Source organism: Rhinatrema bivittatum, chromosome 6 (genome assembly GCF_901001135.1).
Source record: "Rhinatrema bivittatum chromosome 6, aRhiBiv1.1, whole genome shotgun sequence".
Classification (NCBI taxonomy): domain Eukaryota; kingdom Metazoa; phylum Chordata; class Amphibia; order Gymnophiona; family Rhinatrematidae; genus Rhinatrema; species Rhinatrema bivittatum.
Genome location: NC_042620.1, coordinates 221,346,796 through 221,365,612, shown reverse-complemented (window position 1 = coordinate 221,365,612; position 18,817 = coordinate 221,346,796). Strand labels below are relative to the sequence as shown.

At 42.2% G+C, this 18,817-nt stretch overlaps 1 protein-coding gene across 1 annotated transcript in view; it reads left to right on the top strand.

Annotated features, from left to right (window-relative positions):
• The window catches only part of CHM (CHM Rab escort protein), a 343,986-nt gene that overhangs the window by 60,688 nt on the left and 264,481 nt on the right, over positions 1–18,817 (top strand). Inside the window, exons 5-7 of the mRNA XM_029606587.1 lie at positions 4,876–5,272; positions 13,792–13,908; positions 17,399–17,519. Coding sequence (XP_029462447.1) covers positions 4,876–5,272; positions 13,792–13,908; positions 17,399–17,519 — 635 coding nt within the window. The remainder of the gene's footprint in view (positions 1–4,875; positions 5,273–13,791; positions 13,909–17,398; positions 17,520–18,817) is intronic.

Here is an 18,817-nt window from a genome sequence, read left to right as displayed (position 1 = left end):
TTTTTATTTTAAACATAATTGTATGTTACAAGGCTGGTGAGGGACCCCACATGGTATAGGGCATGCTGGGCATGCTCAGTGTGCCCAGCCAAAATGCTAGAAACTTTGACATGTTTTCTGCATCAGGGCTCCATCTGATGTCACCCATGTGTGAGGACTAACATCCTGCTATCCTCGGAGAACGCCTGTTACAGGTTAGCAACTCTGCTTTATCAAATGAATCGTGTGCTTACATTTTACAAGTGATTGGTTTGCTTTATAGTGCTAAAACTTACAAGAATGTTGGCAAAAAAACACCTCTTTGATACATTTAGAGGAGTTTTGGCAATAAACTGCTATCCTGCAATAAAAGAATTTGAGAATATTTTTTTAGACCGCCATGAAATGCCTCTTTCAGATAACTGCTTTATTATGTTTTCTCAGTGCTTTAGATACAGATTAATGGGAAAATATTTTTTTGTACGCTCACTATGAGAGAGACCCCCACAGGTGGGTCTTGAGATGCCATGTCTGAAATGGAAATAATGTTCCAAGTTTGTAGTGAGCAATTTTCTTAATTTGACACTTGTGAAGCAAAGAAAAACAAGCTTTGTTTTTCCTGTAGTATTATGTAATTGTGTGTTGTGTAATTTGTGGTTAAGCCACAAAAAGTGTTCAGATTGTTAGGTAATTGCATAATAGAGCGTGAATGTATGTGAACTTATTTATTTTTTCAGAGCTGCCAACCTTCCCCCTCCCTCCCCCCTTCCATGTCATCATAGGATGTAGTCCAGTTCTTAATTTGTAACTTCTGTCCCAGTACAATAGCAGAAAAATAAGCTGTCGTAGAAAACCAGGTTGTGCTCATATCCCAGAAGACATGGAGTTAAGGGATATGAGCCCAGTTCTGTAATTTTTTTTTTTTTTTTTTTTTTTTTTAATTTTGCATCCCAATAAATTCCACTCTTTATTTGCCTGCAGGATGCCTTGGTATGGGAATTTATAAAATAAGACTGGATTCATATCTTAGAATGATGTAGGGGCAACTCTGAGTGGCGAGAGCTCAGGTTATTGTTCTACAAGAGTTTGGGTTTAAGAACTACTTGATTAATGGGAGAACTTCAAAACTGTACTAAAATTAATTAAATCCAAAAGACAAACAATGTTTTCTCACCAACTGGATAATGATAATTCTAAGAAATTTCATCAAGATTAACTTGTGTATAATAATTTTTTCAACTCATTTTGATGGTGTTTGACAAAATAACTGACCAAGTGTTCACAATGTTTTAAACCATTTCTCATACCAAATTTGAGTTACAAGCGCATATAAAAACAAATTTTCTTTGTGACAGAAGTGCACACCTGGAGTCCTCAGGGGCCAGACACCTCTTTGGTTTTCAGGATAGCTACAATGAATATTCATTAAATATATTTGCATACATTTTGTTGAACACCCTAACTTACATGTTTGTTGTCATAAGGTTCTGTTGTGCTCATGACCCGCAGTGAGCAGCTTTTTTGCATTCCTGCTCTGAGAGAGCATAATAGGAGCTCTCAAAATGACAACGGATCTAACTTTTATTTGATTGGACAGTTGTGAGAGTCTGTTTATAGTATAATGATTTATAAAATGGGCAGGACTGAGGGAGCTTTCTGATTTGCTGTCCATATAGATCTGTTTGGGTTCCTTATCATCCCATGTTGCTATAAGTACAGAATTGAAATGACTTAATGATCAGAAATGTTGGAAAAGCTTTAAAATTGGAGGAGGATTTAGAAAAGTAATCCAATGCTTTCCTGGTAGTAAAAGCTATCCTATATGCCACTCTGAAGTTTTCCTGACAGCATAATAGTGCATGTCCTGTGCTGGTTTGACACCAGTATATGGAGTGTCATTTTGAACTGTAGTCTGTATGTCTGACCTAGAGAAGCTGCTTGTTTAAAAATTTCAAAAATTACCTTTAAAAGCCTTAACAAAAAAATTTCAGCATATGGGAGTTGGGCATATTAAGGAGGAAGACTGAAGCTTCATTTTAGTTTTCTTTTCCAAATTTATTTATTACATTTTACTCCCACCTTATATACAGGCCGATGCAATACTGTGCGCTGCGGCCAGCGCATGGCTTAACACATGTTTTGGACATGAGGCCATAACCCCCAATGCAATAAGGGAATTAGTGCATTCAAAATGCGCATTCAGTTGTAAGGTACATGCAGATGAGCACTATTAGCTTATAACCGCAGTTCAAAAAGTTTCCTGTGTTAGTCAGTGCGCATTGAAACGCCGCAAATTTCATGCTAGCCTAGGGCTGGCGTAAAGATCTGCCACTCAAGGGGCTCATTGGGGAAAAAACAAAAATTACTGCTTTCTGTGATTCCTCCTCCTAGTATTGTTGCAAAACTAAGTAGGAGGAACCTTAGAAAGTGGAATTGTAAAAAAAAAAAAAAAGTCAAGAAAAAATTTCTGGGCGCCCAATATACATCCACAGTATACAAAGTCCATACTGTGTATGTTGTGCTGGTAGCGGGAGAACACTGATGCTTGTAATGAGCGATCGTTTCCTAACCTGCACTGACTGCCACCTTTCCTGGGCCTGATGCTGAGGAGGCGCTAGGGACGCACAATTTCCCCTAGCTCCTCCATTTTACCACGACAGCTCATTTTAATATAAAGTTGCACGCCCGGGAGAGATGGATCAGCATGCGTTAGGAGAGCAGGTGCTCCTTCTTGAGTGCCCGTTTTATGCCCGCCGATATTGCAGCGGCCTGATAGTGCTGTTGGCGAGCTAATCAGAACAGCTTAAATTTAAAATATCCCACAAGAAAAACCTTATAAAGCGAAATAATTATGGACAAAAAACAATACGTGCAGTAGACAAAACCACAGACAACATATAATACAGAAGAGTGATCTCAAAATGAACTATAATAAACAGTTATCCTAGCAGATGCACAGTAACATATAGAAGCATTCCATTAACCTGACTCCAACACAAAATACTAAAAACATGCTCTCTATTCAAGAGAATACCCAGTCCTTCGATTAGAAATTTACTTGGCTCATTTAAAAAAAAAAAATAAAAAATTCCCCCTTTCTAAAAACGAAACTCTTTGGTGTCTGTACCAGCAATGTATAATCCATACAGATTTAATTAGCTGTGCCGCCTTCTGCTGCTGCCATGTTTCCTATATACCAATGACTCTGTGACTAAGTGAGAGCTAATGATACAAGAAATGTGCAGGAATGAAAATTATAATCCAACGAACTATAAAAAATCAAAAATTGAATTCAGTTAAGTGATATTGCAAATTTTCAAATTGTTCTTCTTGCCTGGATTATGTGGTCCTTGGGTAGAGGTAAGCAAATAGGAAAATAATATTTCCTAGGCTCTGTGTTTCATGTTTTTATGTTATTGAAAGTACGGTTGACTTAGCAGAGTACGCATCTTGCTGTTTGATAGCCACTTCATGTTGTTTTGTGTGATTATATATGGAGAGGCCCAAGTGCATTTGAGCTATCTCCGGCCTTGTTTTAATATCATCTGCTTTGTGGTGTTTGGTGATGGGGCTGTGGTCATAGGTACGGGAGTGCTTGCATACGAAACGGAAGTGTTGATGTAATATTGTATTTTTGATTGAATGTAATTATCTGAGCCATCTTAAGTGTCTGCCAGAAGGATATTGAATTAAAAACCAAGTAAATAAAATAAGTACATTTTGTTGAAGGGGAGAGGAAGGCTGAGAGAACTTTTTTTTTACTAAATAAATGGGAAACAACGTTTGAAATCAGTTTGGCTTATATCCAGGCTTGACTTGTTTGACCAGTTCAGTAACAGTTTGTGGTAAAACAAAAATAAAATTCTTGCTGAGCTTGTTTCACAGCAAAGTATATTGCCTAGTCTCATCTCAGACCGAAGGCGAGATTCCTAATTCAAAACTGGGAGTTGCTCGAGTGACTGCATTGAAGTTGTGAAATGAGTCAAGATTTTAATCCTTGTCATGTTTTCAGCCATCATGACAAGGAACATACAAGCACAGAATTCTGAATATAACTTTTACCCATGACAGAAATCTTGCACTTTTGATTTACTATTTGTTGATGGGCCTGTCAAAGGTATGGGCAAAAGTATGTGATTAAGCCAATGAGAAACTTTCTGTTTGTCTGTTGATGGATTGCCTTTTTAAATAGCAAGGTATTTGGCACTGTGAATTGAGTAAACTTGCAAAAGATCATGGGCCTGTTCTGCTCTGGGGCTGCAGGAAGGGAATGCCGTGACCTCCGATAGGTCTCACTAAGTCCAGGGCCAAGAAGAGGAGATGTTCCTGTTCCTTCCAGGTGTCTTCAGCTCTGGAGTGGGGTGAAGAGATTCCAGGAGGGGAGGGAATACCTTGGTCCGCACTGGGCCTGTTCAGCTCTTCAGTGGAAGATATTACACAAAGCATGGTGGTCATTTTTAGAGTGACAGCTGTAAATGCTTTATTTTAAATTTTATGTTTTAAAGTAAATCTCCCAGAGGGTAGCCATGTTAGTCTGTAGCAGCAAAAATGACTAGGAGGCTGGTGACACCATATAAACTAACTGATTTCTGGAGGCACGAGCTGCCCAGGACCAGAGTTTACTTCGCCATGTGATAAAGTGGACTTGTCCTCAAATATACTTCCACCAGATGGCAAAGTGAACTCTGGTCCTGGGGCAGCTCATGCCTCCAGAAATCAGTTAATTTATAAGGTGTCACCAGCCTCCTGGTCATAGTATTGGCAGTATGCAGTGCACTTGGGTGGTACTTATGGGTGTCAAGTGATAAGAATAGGTGTGGCTTATGTATTGTTTAACTGCTTGATAGGCTTTTGAAACTAAAATTTATATTGAATCTTTCTTTTTTTTTTAATTAGTCAAGAATCAGAAAAAGATGTTGAAGAAGCTGGTTCTCTGAGAAAGAATCCTGCATTTATCACATCTGGTGACAGTACAGATGCTCAAGATTCTGCAAAGGAACTTCTCTGTCAGGAAATCCATTCTTTAGACATCAGTAACTCTGAAATATCTTCACAATCAGATAAGAGCACTGATCCAGAGACAACAGGTGAAACCAATGTTCCAGACTCAAAACTGGAGAGGCAAAGCCAGTCTCATATCACTTCAAGCACATCCGCCTTGGAGACCACAGAAGATGGCCATACCAAATCTAGTACAGAAGAGACTTTGGCTCAGGAATCGGCAAAGAAAAAGATTAGCTACTTTGATATTGTTAAAGAAGGTCGAAAATTTAATATTGACTTGGTTTCAAAGGTAGGAGTTCTTGTGTGTGATATTTTCATTTTGTCTTGAAAATATTCCATTTAATTAAAAATGTATTGCATCTGCTCTTGGATCCTTAGAAAATGTGGTTGATGTGCTACAGTAGATGAAGACTATTTGGAAAAAGGCAGGGCCTTGTGTAGTAGAAGAATGAATGCTGAAAGAATAGCTTGTGGGTCCATATTGTAAGCATTTTCATGTTTATGATCGGTGATCTGGCATTAGGTGTAAGTGGATGTTTGTATTTGCCAACAATAGGTTGACTAGAACGATGGACACACATGAGGTGGTTTGCAGAAAATATAGATCTGTCATGACTTAGACTTAAATCCTGGGGATCAGTACTTAATAGTGGCAGACGGAAAAGGTTGAATTTTAGGGCAGACAGTAGGAAGTACTTTTATGGCAGGGGTACAGAACCTTTTTTGGATAAAGGGCTGCTTTAGCAATTAGACTTTTGAGGTGGGTGTGATTGACTGCCCCCTAACACCTCTACACACCCCTCTGTCTTTTCATCTCCATAAGTAATTTCACCATTACCACCTTTTTATTTCTCCATCCATCCATCCATCCATCTATCCATTCATATGACCTCATCTTTTATGCTACATGCAGCACATCTGTCATCCCCCTCACAGAGAGAGACTGCGGAGTACAGCATGACTGAGGCGTGGGAGGTTGAGAGAGACTTAGATGAGCTAGCTGGGGGCAGCAAGAACTCCCACCACTACCATGAGCTGCCGTGGGCAGGTGGCAAGAGTACAGTAAGAGCTTCTGTTGAGATGAGAGATTTCCAGGAAGGGAGCAAGGGAGGAGCAAGTGCAGCAGCAGGATTTCTTCACACAAGCTGGATGAAATTCAGTTGTGGGTTTTGAGGTTCCAGATCCCTGTCTTATGGAAACATCTCATCACTTGGTTTTACCTGTCTTTCCCTTTAATTTCATTTTCACTTATGGTTAAAAGAAAAAAAAATGTCATCCTATGTAGCATGTCTTTTAATGCAAAGAATGCTCAATATTGTAGCAGTTTTGCATGGGAGATGTGAAAAGTATCACAAAACAGACTGGTTTGTTAGGTCATACAAATTGGTTATGAAACATGGGCTCTTTGCTGTAGAAAAGATATTTTCCATGTTACTTCCATCCTGCTTTCAGGGAGGATAGCTTTCAAACATCTTCACGTTACTTGATTTGTACGCCTAAATGAACCTGTGGAGATTTTACCCTAGTATTTTATAAACTGCACAGCTTTATAAAATACTGTGTAGTTCAGCTCTGAAAAATATGCTTGTGTGTTTAGTACATGTGACTGTTTGTAATGGATTGAAAGCACGTAAATTCTCTACTTATTTTATAAACTTGCGCGCACATATTTTATGTGTAGAAAAACCCAACATGTATGTAGAATACCCCTGACTTATATGCTGAGGCAGATGTTTTTTAAAACATGCCTGCGTACTTGAAAACACTAGTTCCCTGTACGTACCTAGATCAGTCCAGACTCCTGGATTTTGCTTCCCTGCCAGCAGATGGAGGCAGAGTTTTTCACTGACACTGTACATAACTCAGTGTGCCACCTGCACTCCCTCAGTATTTCTCTGTCTCCAGCAGATGGTAGATAGGTAAAACCTGCAATCTGGAGAGAAAGGAAAAAAAATGATTAAAAGACAAAATTTCTGGATCCTCCTAGGGGGCTGTAATGTAAGGTCCTGGTGGGCCCCTGGTTTGAAGCAGATGAGCAGAGAGTTGGTGATCCTTCTGATAGCTCAGTCCGGAGGTCTGTGGGGTGGTCCAGATCCCTCATCCTCTACAAAACAGCGATGGAACCTGCTGTCAGTTCTACACTGCAAGCCCAGTGGAGCAGGGAAGTATCCCTTTTATATGGTTTGTCCTGGGCTGGGTTGCTAAAGTTTGGGAAAAGGAGATGGATATAGCCAGTGGTCTGGCTCTTTTCTGATCTGCCATACGGCCTGTGCTCCTGGAACCTGAACCTCTGCACCAAACGAAAGTATTAGTTTCTACGTATCTTTATTTGTTCTCAGAGAGTAAAAAAGAAAAAAAAAAAAGAGAACAAGGAACTAGGAGGAATCTGTATAGCAGCGAGGCTCCGAGGGGGGGGAGCTACCTCAGCAGCTCGGGGAGCTCAGTGAACTTCTCTGCTTGTGGAGGAGACCGGATGTTGGCTTCGTGGGATTGTTCCCCTGCTTGCCATTGAGGTGCTGGTGGTGCCAAGGGTGCGGGGAGGAACAGCATGTGCATGCAGCAAAAGCGTTTGGAGGTCTGCATCAAGCATGACTGCACCGGTAGAACAAGCTTCACGGGTGATGGTCTAGTGCCGAGGCTTTCCCCGTCAGCTTGGAAACGGCGACCATTTTAGATTCCCTAGCAGCTTCGGCAGGAGAGGTGGGGGAATACCCTCTTCAACTATTGCCGGCGGTTCCTTGTCCTGCAGAGGTGCAGAGGCACTTGCACAGAGGAGGAGTCTCTGGTACTGGTAGAGATTTCTTGCTGGTTTTAATTTTCTTATGTGCAAAGTGTGTAGCGAGATGCTGGCTCTTGTCACCAGCCTCCATGGATTCTCTGCCAATCAAGAAGCCTGAGCTGTTGAGAAGCTCTTCAGGCCGATGATTTTCGGTGCTGGGTGTTAAATGGATCCAGTCCTAAACGCACTGAAGGTGCAGGCAGGCTTTACTTAGCTGTGTGGAAGGCCACTGCAGCGATTCTTTTCACGCATGCGTAGGCATGGGCGCGCATTCTCACTACTTGGCGGTTGCATGTAAGGCCGCAGCCTAGATTTGAGCGTGTATTTGTGCAGGTACTTGTGTGTGTACGATCACGACCTAGTCTTGAGCGTGTATTTGTGCGCATCCTGGAAGGGTGTGTGTGTACGCCCAGGTAGCATTGGTGTGTGCACAGGAGGCTGCCTAGATCCGAAGTTCAGGAGAGCAAGGTGCTGGGGATGAGCAGGTCCAAGCGTCTTGCTATCTTGTAAGGCTTGCTGTCTGATAGCAATTTAGTCCTCTCTCTCTCTGTTTGTGTCATTGCTGTTTAGATGCTCAAAGCGATTTGACTGACATTCCCTCAGCCTATAGTGTCTCTGGAGGGGGAGTGAAGTGGAGGCGAGGCAATGGTCAGTTCTCCTCCCTTGTTTCCTGAGGGCAGAAGCTTCTCCAAGAGAGATTGGAGAGAACAAGGTTGGGCCTATGGACTCAGATCCATCCTCCTCCTCCTGGGTGTAATGTTTCCAGGGTCTGCAGACCTTTTCTGCAGGGGTGCCCTGTGAAGGCAAAGCAACCCACTATGTAGGGATCACATGCTCAGGCCTCCCATTTGTCAGTCACGGCGGGCAAATGCTGCAGGGAGGCTGTCCCTGGCAATGTTCAAGGGGATGTGGATCATGAGACATCGGAAGATTCCGATGGGGAATTGACTTTCTCACTTCTAGAAGAGGAAGAAATTGCATATGATTGAGAGCCGCTTTAGACTCTGCTCAGATTTTTTTTCTTTTTTCACAGAGATGTCTTGCTGAGTTAGTTGGCTCAGATCCTGAACATGCTTAGTGTGGCTGGAGGTCAATTTTAAGTATCCTGTTTCTTTTCCCCCCTGTATCCAATTATAGAGGTATTGGATTTAAAGAAGGTAAATGCAGCTCTCAAGGTTCCCCATTTCCTTATTGAAACTCTGAGATCCAACTCTGAGGTCCGTCATAGCGGTGGCATACAAGAAAGAGTTCTTGGCATCTCTTGCCTTGATAGAGGCATATCTGCACATAGCCATCAGGCCGGAGCACCAGAGATTCCTGAGGTTCATGGTCCTAAGGGAAAACTTTTGGTTTCAAGCTTTTCCTTTCAGCTGGCAACGACTCCACGTACCTTCACCAAGATGATGGTAATGGGGGCAGCCACATTACAAAAGGAGGGTGTGTTAGTGTATTCATATCTGGATGACTGGCTTATTCGTGCGAAATCAAATGACCTCTGTCAACAATCAGTGCTTGAAGTCTCTAGGATGGGTGGTGAACCTAGCAACAAGCCATTTAGTCCTCTTACAAACTCTGGAGTATCTGGAAGCTCAGTTTGACACACTGGTGGAGAGAGTGTTTCTTATGGAGAGAAATTGCTGAAATTGCAGCGTCAGATTAGGCTTTTGCTAGAGCTTTCGGTGCCCAGGGTTTGGGACTATTTACAGTTCTGGATTCTATGGCATCAATATTGGAATTAATGCATTGGGCGTTCGCATATATGCAGCCTCTGTAGGGGGCTCTTCTCTCGCTGGAATTTGTTATTGAAAGAGTTTCATCTTCCTCTTCCATTAGAGGGGGAAGCCAGGGACAGTCTTTTTGTGGTGCTTATTTGCACCAGTCTTGAGCATGGTGCAGAATTTGAGATTCCATATTGGATAATAGTCACCACCAATGCAAATCTCTCTGGATGGAGGATGGTATGGCAAGATCAGTTGGCGCAGAGCCAGTGATCAAAACAGGAGGTGATATGGCCTATCTATCAGTTAGAAACGAGAGCGGTGCATTTCATGTTGCTTGCCTATCTGCCAAGGTTACATGGCCATCCAGTATGGATCCTATCAGACAATGCGACGACGGTGGACTACATCAACAGTCAAGGCGGAACCAAGAATCAGGCAGTGACTCGAGAGGCCCGAGAGTTGATTCTCTGGGCAGAACAGTACTTGGAGCAGCTGGCAGCATCTCATATCACCAATGTGAACAACATTTCATGTGGATTTTACCAGTCTGAGAAGGTTAGACCCCCAAGGAATGGGAGCTGTTGGAGGCAGCGATGTGTTTCCTTCACAGAAGATGGGGATATCCCGACCAAAGATAATACTTAAGGCATCGCGATTTTACAGCCACTGAACAGAACGCAGTCAATGGAATCGGATCTTTAGTGCTGCTATGGACTCAAAGGGTTGACAAGGGATTATGGTGGATAGAGAAACATCCAGGCAATGTGATCCTGGTAGCTCCAGAGTGGCCACATCGACCATGCTTCCCAGATCTGATAAACATGGCTATAGACAGGCCCCTAAAGTTTGGACATCGGACAAATTTTTTCCACCAGGGCCCAATATTTTTGGGTCAGGCATCTCACTTCTGTCTCGCAGTTTCGCTTATGAGAGGAGATAACTGAGATGGAGGGGATATTCTGAAGTGGTTATTTCCACCACCTACAATCTTGACGTATGTGCGAATTTGGAGGATCTTAAAGTCCTGGTGTGCTGTTCAGAGTGTAGAAAAGTTCTGATCAAGGAACTGGCCTTGTAACTCTGAGTGTCCAGGAGGCGACATTGGGTTGTCTTCGGGGTAAGGTGCAAGGGTATCCTCTGTCTGCACATTTGGACATTCTATGGTTCCTTCAGGGAGCTAAGAACTTGTGTCCTCAGGAATGGAACATTTGTCAATCTTGGAATCTGAATCTAGTCCTCAAGATTGTGTGAGGCTCGGTTTGAACAACTAAAAAGAGCTAAGGTTACGGACTTTACTCTTAAAATAATTTTCTTGGTGGCTATTTGTTCACCTAGGAGAATTTCGGAGCTCCAAGCGCTGTTGTGTCAAAATCCCTTCCTACAGATGTCTGATTTGGGGGTATCTTTATGCATGGTGCCTTCTTTTCTGCCTGAGGTAGTCTTGGCGTTCCATCTTAGTTAGACAGTAGAGCTTCCAGCTTTTATGGCTTTAGATTCCTCATGCGGGGGAGCTTAGGCTCTTAGATTAGATACCTCAATAATGCATGCCTTCAAAGGTCCCATGATTTCCATAGATTGAATCACCTCTTTGTACTGTGAAGTGGTCCAAAGAAGGGAAATAAGTCGTCTAAGGCTACAATTGTGTGGTGGCTGAAGGAAGCGATTGAGTCTGCTTACATTTCTAAAGGACGCCCGCTACTTGGAGGTTTAGGAATTCACTTGATGCTTCTCAGGTGATGTCCCGAGCTGAGTCACAGCAGGTGTCTCCGCATGAAATTTGCTGGGTAGTTACTGGGAAATTGTTGGCCACTTTTGCTAGATGTTAGTGTTTGGATATTAGGCTCTAGCTTCCATGTGCTTTAGTGAGAGTGTTCAACGAGCAGAGCTCTCCATGTCCCACCCAAATTAAGGGGAGCTTAGGTATATCCCAGGAGTCTGGACTGATCTAAGTATATACAGGGAAAGGAAAATTGTATCTTACCTGTTAATTTTTGTTCCTGTACTACCACAGATCAGTGGGGAGAGTCCACCACTTGTACTGTTGCTTTGTATATAGTGCAGAGTTGTTGGAGGTTTTCAGTGCTATTTGCTTATGTTAAATTTGGGAAATGAGTTTTCCATTGTCTTTTTGTGCAACTTCACCTTATTCCGGCTCGTTGGAGGGGAGTTTGCTTAGATGTTTATGGTTGTTGATATCTTGGCTTGGGTACAGGTCAATACTGATGGACTGCAGGTGGCACACTGGGTTATTTACAGTGTCAGTGAAACTTTGTCTCCATCTGCTGGCAGGGAAGCAAAACCCAGGCATCTGGATTAATCTATGGTACTACAGAAATGAAAAGTAGCAGGTAAGAACCAATTTTTCTTTTGCCAATATCTCTGCCAGTTCACCCAATCCATCTCCAGTTCACAGAGACCCTCCTAGTACTTCACCCTGACCTCCCCTTGGGTCACCCAGCCCTCCCATCCAAAAACAGCAGACCACAAACTAATCTATTTATTTATTTATGTGCTTTTATATACCGTGGTTTGGAGCTGGCCTTCACCACGGTTTACATTTGTAACAACAATACATATAACATTATGTAGGCGGATACATATGGGGGCGGATTTTAAGAGCCCTGCTCGCCGGTGCGCCTATGTTCAATAGGCCTACCGGCGTGCGCAGAGCCCCGGGACTCGCGTAAGTCCCGGGGTTTTCCGAGGGGGGCGTGTCGGGGGCGGGGCCGAGCGGTGCGCCGTTTTCGGGGCGGGACGTGGCGTTTTGGGGGCGGGCCCGGGGGCGTGGTTTCGGCCAGGGGCGGTCCGGGGGCGTGGCCGCGCCCTCCGGAACTGCCCCTGGGTTGCGTCTAGGCGCGCCGGTGGCCCGCTGGCGCACGGGGATTTACTTCTCCCTCTGGGAGGCGTAAATCCCCCAAAAAGGTAGGGGGGGGTTTAGACAGGGCTGGGGGGTGGGTTAGGTAGAGGAAGGGAGGGGAAGGTGAGGGGAGGGCGTTAGCGAATTCCCTCCGAGGCCGCTCCGATTTCGGAGCGGCCTCGGAGGGAACGGAGGCAGGCTGTGCGGCTCGGCGCGCGCCGGCTACACGAAATCGGTAGCTTTGCGTGCGCCGATCCAGGATTTTAGCGGATACGCGTGTATCTACTAAAATCCCGCGTACTTTTGTTGGCGCCTGGAGTGCCAACAAAAGTACGCCAACGCGCCGTTTTTGAAAATCTACCCCATGGTGTTTAACAGAGACAATATAACGTTTAACATGAGATTAACGTTTAACATAAAAGTTTAACAAATATATCGATTAACAAAGGTCTGGTGTGGTAGTCTGTGAGTACAGATTAAGATCAATGTGGTGGGGTGCGTTTTGTATGCAAAGACAAATCTTTAAATAAAGGGGGGGCATATTCAGTAAGTCGTTCAGATAAGAGCAAGTTTGCTTACCGTAAATGGTGTTTTCCGTAGATAGCAGATTAATTAGCCATTCTGTCTTGGCACGTCCTCCGTGCCACTAGGAGATCTATGAATTGTGCTAGTTAATTAGCAGGTGGAAAATTGAGCAAATAAGTTGCCTAATGTATTCATGTAAATCTGCACATACCTCTTGGTTCCACCACGGAATGCTCCTACTCTGCCCTCTTTTGTGTAGGTAAATGTGTGCGTGAAACCGAAAATATGCGCATACTTTCCATGTTTATAAAATAGCACAGCCATGTATGTGCATATGTGCTACTTTTCTGTGCATAACCTCTTTGAAAGTTTTACTCATGAAAATGAAGTTTATTGGTTTTGTCAATTTGAAGCCCCCCCCCCTCTTTTAGTCTCCCATGCTTACTTCTGGATGATTTTGTGATTCCGTAACCCTTTTTCATCAATGCCTGGCATACTTAAGTTAAGGTGGATGCTTGCATGAGTCATTGTGACACCTCCAGTGAATTCTTTTACATCAGCTTTGCTTTGGGCTGATGATATGCCATATAGAAACAAGAATATGACCTGCATTGGGTGGTGGTGTGTTATTTCTTTTTATTTTTTATTTTCTTTTATTTTTTTAACAGTCTGTTGTAGCTGATCAGAGATGTCACGCCCACAGCATTAGTGATGCATTATTTCATGTATTGCTTTAAAATGTACTTATTTTCTGAAAGGCTGTCCTGCTATTTTCTTCTTTAATATAAATGCTGAATTTGACGTGTATGCCTTGGAGTATTTTCTTGTCTTGATTAAATTGCCTGTTTAAAATGTAAAAAGTGTGAATAAAGTAAGAAAATAAATGTATTTATATAGTTAGTAAACCTGTTTTTTTTTTGTTACAGTTTCTTTATTCCCGGGGATCCTTAATTGATCTGCTCATCAAATCCAACGTTAGCCGTTATGCGGAGTTCAAAAATGTTACCAGAATTCTTACCTTTCAGAAAGGAAAAGTGGAACAGGTAGTACTAAAAATGTTTTTCTATAAATTGAATTTTTTAAAACTGTACTTCCTGTGCTTTAGTCACTTTGAAGAACAGATAACTTTTTAGATTAGTAATTTTTATCCTTGTTTTCCAAATCAGATTGCATTTTTGGTCCAGGCAGTTCTTTTTAAACTCTCTTACTGTGCAGTGTTAAATAGCTTCAGTGCCAAATAGTGTCTGATATGATGAGGGTAGTAGCTTAAATTTGGTCAGCAGTTTTCATTGTGCAGTAATTAGGAATATATTGAAAGTCATAGTAGAGACATACAAGTACGCAACCCATAAGCCCCATCTCTGTGATGTCTTTTATCACCAGAGGGACACTTAAAACTGTCAGAGTTTTAAATTGATATTAATGGATCATTTTGTAAATTTAAGCCATGAATTGGTTTTCTGACCAATGAGCTATCCTGGCTGGTCTTGCCGGAATATAGATAAGACATTTTTTGCATGTTAATTAAACGTTTGAAGAATTGAAGCATCGAGGGAAAAACATTGAGCTGAGGGGATAGCTGTTGGAGAAACCCTTGCTTCAAATACTTAAGCATTTGGTTGATTTGGCAGTTTCTTATCAGAATGGAGGAATGCATTTCTGGCCTTGTAGTATTAGGGAGTTGGAGAAACGCTGTGTTGTCATTAAGAATGATGTGACACAATTATTCAAGGCACACACATTTAGCCAGCTTTCTGTTTGAATGTTCCTACGATTGGTAAGTGCTTAGTGAAAAGGTAATATTTGTTAAAATTGTGTACTTTAGGTTTTTGAGCAGTTTGTATCTGAATTCCACTAAATCCCATTATAATTTCCCTTACTACAACACCATTTCACTTCTCTTTGCAAAGTGCTTGGCTATTATAACAATCTTACAGGGAGAGAATTCTGTATACTTTAATTACTGGAAAAGAAAGATCCCAACATGCTTTACAATTTATAGCAAAATATGCATGTTAGTGTCTTTGGCATGGTTTCCCAAACTTGTCCTGCAGACTCTGCAGCCAGTCAGGTTTTCAGGATACTCACAGTGGCTTTGCATGAGAGAGATTTTCATATCCTGGATCTCCAGTATATATATATACCGTATTTTTCGCTCCATAAGACGCACCTGACCATAAGACGCACCTAGGATTCAGAGGGGGAAAATTTAAAAAAAAAAAAATTGTGCTAAACCGGCTCTGCGTCTGGGCGTCTTATGGAGCAAATTAGGGGAGTGCATAGTTTTTTTTTTTCTCCCCATTTTGTTTTCGGGTCTGGGGAGGGCCATTTCGGTCCACTCTCCAGATCAGAAAATTTTTCTTTCTGTGGGAACCCCCAAACCCCCCCCCCATCCCCATCCCAACCCTTTAAATTAACAACTTCCACCCCCCTGACCCCCCCAAGACCTGCCGAATTAATTTCCTGCAACCCCCCACCCTCCTGACCCCCCCAAGACCTGCCGAATTAATTTCCTGCAACCCCCCACCCTCCTGACCCCCCCAAGACCTGCCAAACGTCCCTGGGGGTCCAGGAGCGGTCCGGGAACGATCTCCTGGGCGTGAGCCGTCGGCTGCCAGTAAACAAAATGGCGCCGACGGCCCTATGCCCTCCCTATGTCACTGAGACCGACCGCTGCTATTGGTCGGTCTCAGTGACATAGTGAGGGCATAGGGCCGTCGGCGCCATTTTGTTTACTGGCAGCCGACGGCCCTATGCCCTCACTATGTCACTGAGACCGATCGCTGCTATTGGTCGGTCTCAGTGACATAGTGAGGGCATAGGGCCGTCGGCTGCCAGTAAACAAAATGGCGCCGACGGCCCTATGCCCTCACTATGTCACTGAGACCGACCAATAGCAGCGGTCGGTCTCAGTGACATAGGGAGGGCATAGGGCCGTCGGCGCCATTTTGTTTACTGGCAGCCGACGGCCCACGCCCAGGAGATCATTCCCGGACCCCCGCTGGACCACCAGGGACGTTTGGCAGGTCTTGGGGGGGTCAGGAGGGTGGGGGGTTGCAGGAAATTAATTTGTCAGGTCTTGGGGGGGGGGGTTGTAGGAAATTAAGTCGGCAGGTCTTGGGGGAGGCGGGGGGGGGGGTGTTTGTTAGATTTTTGTTTGGTTTTTTTTTTATATTCGCTCCATAAGACGCACATACATTTTCCCCCCACCTTTGGGGGAAAAAAAGTGCGTCTTATGGAGCGAAAAATACGGTATACACAACTCCCCTGTTCCATGTGAACCGATATGATTTGTATCATGAATGTCGGTATAGAAAAAGAGTTAAAATATTTATTTTAACTCTTTTATTTATTTTAACTCTTTTTCTATACCGACATTCATGATGCAAATCATATCATATCGGTTCACATGGAACAGGGGAGTTGTATCATTGATATTGAGGAAGAAGACAAAGTTACAATAAAACAAGGATATGTAAACTAGGAACTGAAAGTGAGAGAGACAGACGTATAAGGTTATAAACTTAACAAGGATGTGCTGGTTGTGCCTTGGGTCAGATATAGGGCACTCTAAATATTTAGAACTAATATACAACCAAGAGTCTGACTAACAATGCGGAGTAGATTCAGTGCTGGGGGGGGGGGGGATTGGCAGGGGGATGAGGGGAGACTTTCTAGGATCGAGGAGATTAGGGGAGGGGAAGGGGTAGGGAGAGAAGGGAAAAGGGTTATGGGAAGGCTTGTTGGAACAGCCAGGTCTTGAGTTTTTTCCTAAAGGTCAATAGGCAGGGTTCCTGTCGGAGGTCCGGCGGCATGGAATTCCAGATGGCTGGCCCAGCTGTTGAGAAGGCCCGTTCTCTGGTGGATGTATGAAGGGTGGATTTGGTGGTGGGGGCGTTCAGGGTTCCTTTATAAGTCTTTCTTATAGGTCTTATGGAAGTGTGCAGTCTTAGTGGAATATGAATGTCGAGTAAGTGCTTATTGTGTATGGTCTTGTGAATAATGGTGAGGGACCTGTGTAGGATTCTGAAGCTTATGGGGAGCCAGTGTAGATTCCTGAGGATGGGTGTGATATCTCTTTGGTGTGTGTGTGTATATACACACACACACATATATATGAAAATATATATATATATATATATATATATATATATAGATAGATAGATAGATAGATAGATAGATAGATAGATAGATAGATAGATAGATAGATAGATAGATAGATAGATATATAGATAGAGAGAGAGAGAGAGAGAGAGAGAGAGATAGATATTTAGGATTTCATTGTGGGTATCCTGAACACTTGTTTGGCTGTGATGTCTCCAGGACAAGTTTGAACAGGCCTATTGTATGACCTGCCCTGGACCCGGCAGAACATTTTTAGTTTATAGGCCATATATTTATTTATTTCTCTACAGGAAAGGGAAGGAGGAGGAATGTATTTTTAAATACAGTTAAAATGATCAATTGTTAATCAGTGTAAGAAATGCATTATGAGTCTCTTTCAAAAGTAAGGAATTTAGCATTTTTTGATAGGTACCTTGCTCCAGGGCAGACGTCTTTGCCAGCAAACAACTCACAATGGTGGAAAAGAGAATATTAATGAAATTTCTTACATTTTGTTTGGATTATGAGCATCATGCTGAAGAATACCAAGGTACATAATTTTTTTTTCATTTAGTATTTTTTTGAAAAGTTTAGTTATAAATAAAATATCTGACAACCAGCAACAGTCGCTGTTAATTCTTTATGAAAACTTCATAAAACCAATTCATATAAGGTGGATGATCGAGTTGTCTGGGTGATCTGCTTCTATTATGTGGATACACTGTTGGACTTGCTGTCACCTTTCTCCTAGGATCTCCTCTATTTTCTTTTATAATGGCTGCCTTTATTTTATAATTACTGTGTGATTGTTCCCCTCTTTTTTGGTTTGGTAAATGTTTTTTGGGGTAACTATTAACTCTTGATTTCTTTAGGTTACTTAAGTAATTACAATGATCTTTCATGGTTCAATGTTTTATGTAAAATGTAACTTTTCTATTGATACTGACTGAATTTTTTTTGTTATCAGTGATGACATCCATTATATCTAACTTGAGTACAAGCCCATTGAAAGAACAGTATTTTGTTTTACTGTATAGCAATATGCTTCATATTCTCCTAGTTGTGAATATTGGGTGCATAAAGGTTATTACTTTGGGGCCTATGCAATAAACTTTAGCATGCATGTTAAAAACAGTGTGCAGTGCAATTATGAGAATTTAAGGTATGATTAGTAAATAGCGTGGTATGTAATCTCCATGCTATTTACCAAGCACTTGCTAACTGAATACTATTTAATAGATGTGTTCAGTATTTATTTGTTTGTTTTGTTTCATGTTTTTTGTTTGATTTTGTTTTTTAAATGATTTATTTTCTATTTTCGTTTTTCTCTAATTTTGTTGCAGTGCGCAAAAAAAGTCCAAGTTAGTGCGCATTAACATGAAACTAAGAAAAAATAAAGAAATTTCGTCATTTTTTCTTTTGTTTCATGGTTCAAATGAAAGAAATAGGCAATGTTGTTGACTTTCTTTTGTTTTTCATGAATGCACATCCTTACTATTTAATACCTGCTTTGGACTAGTATTAACTTACTAACATATATATGCGGTTGAGAGGGTTTGGCTAACTACAGACAGAGGACCTGAAAAAATGAAGGCCATGTACAGGAGATGACACTTAGTGTACCTGTAAGTCCTTGGGCTGAATGTATTTGACCACACTTCTGTTTTACAAAACAATGCACAGTTAATGCAAACCTTTTTCACCAATTCTTACACAGATATATTCACAATTCAGTTGTCTTCTCAAACAAAACAGTGACACATCATAGAGGCTCTTCAAGCATTTCTCCATGCTTCTGTGTAGAAAGCACAGTGGTTTCTTAACTGGTGTGGATACATGGACTTCAAG